Raw genomic sequence first — 3583 nt, 5'->3', positions numbered from 1 at the left:
GCGCCAGGGCACTGTGCTGCTCTGGGCCATGGCCCGGTTTGGTCTGCCGAGGCCCCTCGGAGCCAGCTGCCCAGAGAGCGCAGGGGCCCCCCAGATGGCCCTCCCGGCTCTTAGGCATGCCGGTGGCCTTTGGGGTCCCACCCAGGGGCAAGGAGCTGCCTTTGGGCCCTGGCGCGCCACCCGGCACCTGGGTGCGTGTGAAGCCAGGGCACTGTGCTGCTCTGGGCCATGGCCCGGTTTGGTCTGCCGAGGCCCCTCGGAGCCAGCTGCCCAGAGAGCGCAGGGGCCCCCCAGATGGCCCTCCCGGCTCTTAGGCATGCCGGTGGCCTTTGGGGTCCCACCCAGGGGCAAGGAGCTGCCTTTGGGCCCTGGCGCGCCACCCGGCACCTGGGTGCGTGTGAACCTAGCGATGGGCAGAGGCTGGCAGTCTTTACCCCCAAGGGCGGGCGGGGGGCCTGTGCGTCCGCTCCGGACGAGGAAAACCAAGTTGTTTCTGATGCTCTTGTAGCCGTTGGGCTGCGTCCACTGGGGGGCCATGGAGCTGCAGCTGACGCGGTGCCAGATCCGCTTGTGCATCCACAGCACCTCGGGGTAGTAGGTCTTGTGGCTGCAGTAGGGACATGGGTACACGGCCAGTGCCGCCTGCAGCGAGGAGGCCAGCTCCTTGTGGCTGGGGTCATCCCGGGTCGACCTCTCGCTCAGGTCCAGCGGGATCAGGTCTGGGGCCAGCGCCCTCCTGCCCCCAGAATGCTCCTTATTGTGCAGATCACAGGGCTTCTCTTTGGGGTGGCCAGCGGGGCTCTCCGAGGATAGCTGCAGGGCCGCGCCTTCTGGAAAAGCCTGACCTGCATTCGAAGGGAAGTCTACGGCGTCCCTAAAGCCGCGGACCTCCTGCTTGGGGTGGCACGCAGGCATCTTCAAGTCCACAGAAAACCGAGGCAGCTCCGGTCTCCTGGAGGTCTCCCTGCTGCGGTCCTCACGTGCGGACATGGGGGCTGCCGTTTCCGCGCGGGGCCCGCCGGGGTCCTGTCCGGGCAGGGTGCGTCCGAGGCTGTGACTCTGGCCTCCATTGGAGAGCAGGAGCTGAGCCACGTCTTCGGAAAAGCGGCGGCTGTGTGGCTTTGCCCCTGAGGATCAAATGTAAAACGTGAAGTTACCATTTCTCATCAGAACAGAACAAGGTACAGAAGCACAACCAGGCGCTGGGTGTGGAGAGGGTGCCTGGCTGGAATCAGAGCGCTCCAGAGTCTGGCCGGCTCCCCACCGACCTCTGCAAGCAGCCAAGGGGCTGGCCACCACCCAGGGCAACGTGACGTTTGGGGCGGGGCGTCTTTTTTTCAAATGATTTAGGCGACTGTAGAGGAAAATAAAATAGCTGGCTATTTAGTTACCTGTAACAACAGAGTCACTGATTAACAGGGTGACTAGTTCAGCCAACACCAGGAAATGCACCTTCTTACACACAGACTTCCCAGGCTCTCCGAACTGGGGCTACTGGGGGGCTGCAGGATCACCCCCAGCCAGCTGTGTTAAGGTAAGAAAACTCAGGGAGGCCAATATGCAATCCATGGCCACGCTGCACAGCCGGAAAACAGCTCAGTCTGCCCAAGGGGCCCTGGCTGCCTCCGAAACCGCTACAGGACAACCTGGCGCGATCCCAAAAGGGTCCCTAGAACTCTCTCCTGTATGGTCCGACGTTCAAGTCCAAAACCTCAACACCAAAACTCTCCTGCACAGGCATGAAGGAAAGGGGCGAGACAAGCCACTCATGCCCACCCTTCTGGGGAGACACCTGCACACGTCCCAGCTCTCTGCACCTGGAGGGTCCTGGCTGGGTGCACGTTGGACCGCCTGTCTCTGCGCGAGGACTTGGTGTGACCAACCTCGTCTCTCCCCAGGTGGATGCTACCTACTGCGAGATCACGGCCGAGCGTGGCTGGTCTGGCCTCAAAGCTGAAGTTTTACAATTTCTGCAACATCGGACTTGACGATGAGCAAGTAGATTTAACCTGACTTGAGAAAAATCCCGTCTTAAGTTTGCACTGGTGCCCTGGGTTTATTTAACTCCAGGAGTCAACATTTTAGAAGGTGTAAGAAATGTTTCTGGGTCCCTTAAACCTCCGTTCTTCCTCCCTGGGAAGAATGTCATCTCGTTGCTGCCAGTGGGATGGGAATGGGTTAAGATCAGGCGTTCTCTCGTGAGAAGCCCAGTTCTGCCAGTTGTGACACAGGCTGTTTTGGAGATTTTAACACTCTCTTGGAATGTAGGGGTCTGTTTACACAGAATGCTCTTTAAGTATCTGAGTATATTCTTGGAGTTGAGACGTGGGTACCCCACGCTCTTCAGAAGGGATCCTCAGGAGAGCACCCTTCTCAGAGGCCGTGTCCTCGGAACTGAGGCTCATTTCCAACCAGCAGGTGAGTAGCGAGCCACTCGCAAGCAATTCAAAAGGATTATGTCCACGTAAAACATAGTGTTACCTGTATGTTGTCATCAGCAGAAATGGCGAGGAGCCAAGTCAAGGAGGGATGCTTTCTGCGGCTCCAAAAAGCTCACAGTAAAGTCAAGTGCGCTTGTCTGTCACAAGTGGTACCCATGACCACTCAGAAGGTGGGCCGCCCTGGCAAGCCCTACTGATAGAAGGGGCCTCCACCTGGAACTAAAGGGGGGACCATGCTGGCCTTGGATTAACTCAGGCTGCTGCTTGTGTCAAATTCACTTTTAAATGTTCACAGAGCAGTGTCTGGGGCTGGGAAGCTGGTGTTTCCCATACGGAAGGACCATGGACTCACGGGGGGGCTGTTGGTGGAGCCTCCAAACTGAGCAGTGAGGCCTGTGCCATCTGACAGTGCACTTCTGGGGGCTCTGCAAAGCTCCTCCCGAGTCCCAAGCATCATGCTCCCAGAAAGTATCATCAAACCTCACAGGCGAACTCCCTGTGCCTCTGATGGAGACACGGAGGAAGAAACGGACAGCAAACAACAGATGTAACACGCCAAGTCCCCCGCGAGGCTAGGCAGAGCGTTACCTAAGGAAAGGGGTAACCCGAAGAAAGACTCCTTCCCGGTGGCCAGCTAACTCCCGGGGACAATCAGGAATGGGGACTATGGATAATCTGAGGTCAGAATGAGCGAGAGGGGATGGCACGGGGTAGCTATGTGCTTCTTCATACCAGGCGGCCCGCTTACCACTCCCAGGGCCCTTTCTCATGGAGGTTCTCTGGTCAACAGGGCTGGAGAAATTGACCTCAATAGCGGACTCTGGTTAACTCAAAGAAGCACCCGAGACCTGCCCCCCTGCTCCTGCCCCCCAATTCCCCACATCTGTGACCCAGCAGCCCCTAAGGCACTGGAATAAACCCATAAGTGAGGGGCTGAGAAGGGCTGTGAAGGGCTGCCCTCGGCGGCACCGTCAGGTCCGGGCAGGCCGAGAGGAGTGCTGCCCTGCTGGCCCCCAGGGGACAGGATTCACAGGATTCAGGGCCTCTGCTGCGGGTTCTTCCATGCCATTTCCAGTTTTATTCACGGTCATTTCATCTGCAAGGTGGACTTCCCAAAGAACTCCGTACCACCACTATCACCA

The 3583-nt window shown here is 58.4% G+C and overlaps 1 protein-coding gene across 1 annotated transcript in view; it reads right to left on the bottom strand.

Moving 5' to 3' along the window:
- The window catches only part of ZNF516 (zinc finger protein 516), a 50231-nt gene that overhangs the window by 15413 nt on the left and 31235 nt on the right, over positions 1 to 3583 (bottom strand). Inside the window, exon 2 of the mRNA XM_015562760.1 lies at positions 114 to 1127. Coding sequence (XP_015418246.1) covers positions 114 to 1127 — 1014 coding nt within the window. The remainder of the gene's footprint in view (positions 1 to 113; positions 1128 to 3583) is intronic.

Source organism: Myotis davidii, unplaced genomic scaffold, assembly GCF_000327345.1.
Source record: "Myotis davidii unplaced genomic scaffold, ASM32734v1 scaffold96, whole genome shotgun sequence".
NCBI lineage: Eukaryota > Metazoa > Chordata > Mammalia > Chiroptera > Vespertilionidae > Myotis > Myotis davidii.
This window is presented reverse-complemented; position numbering and strand designations above follow the sequence as displayed.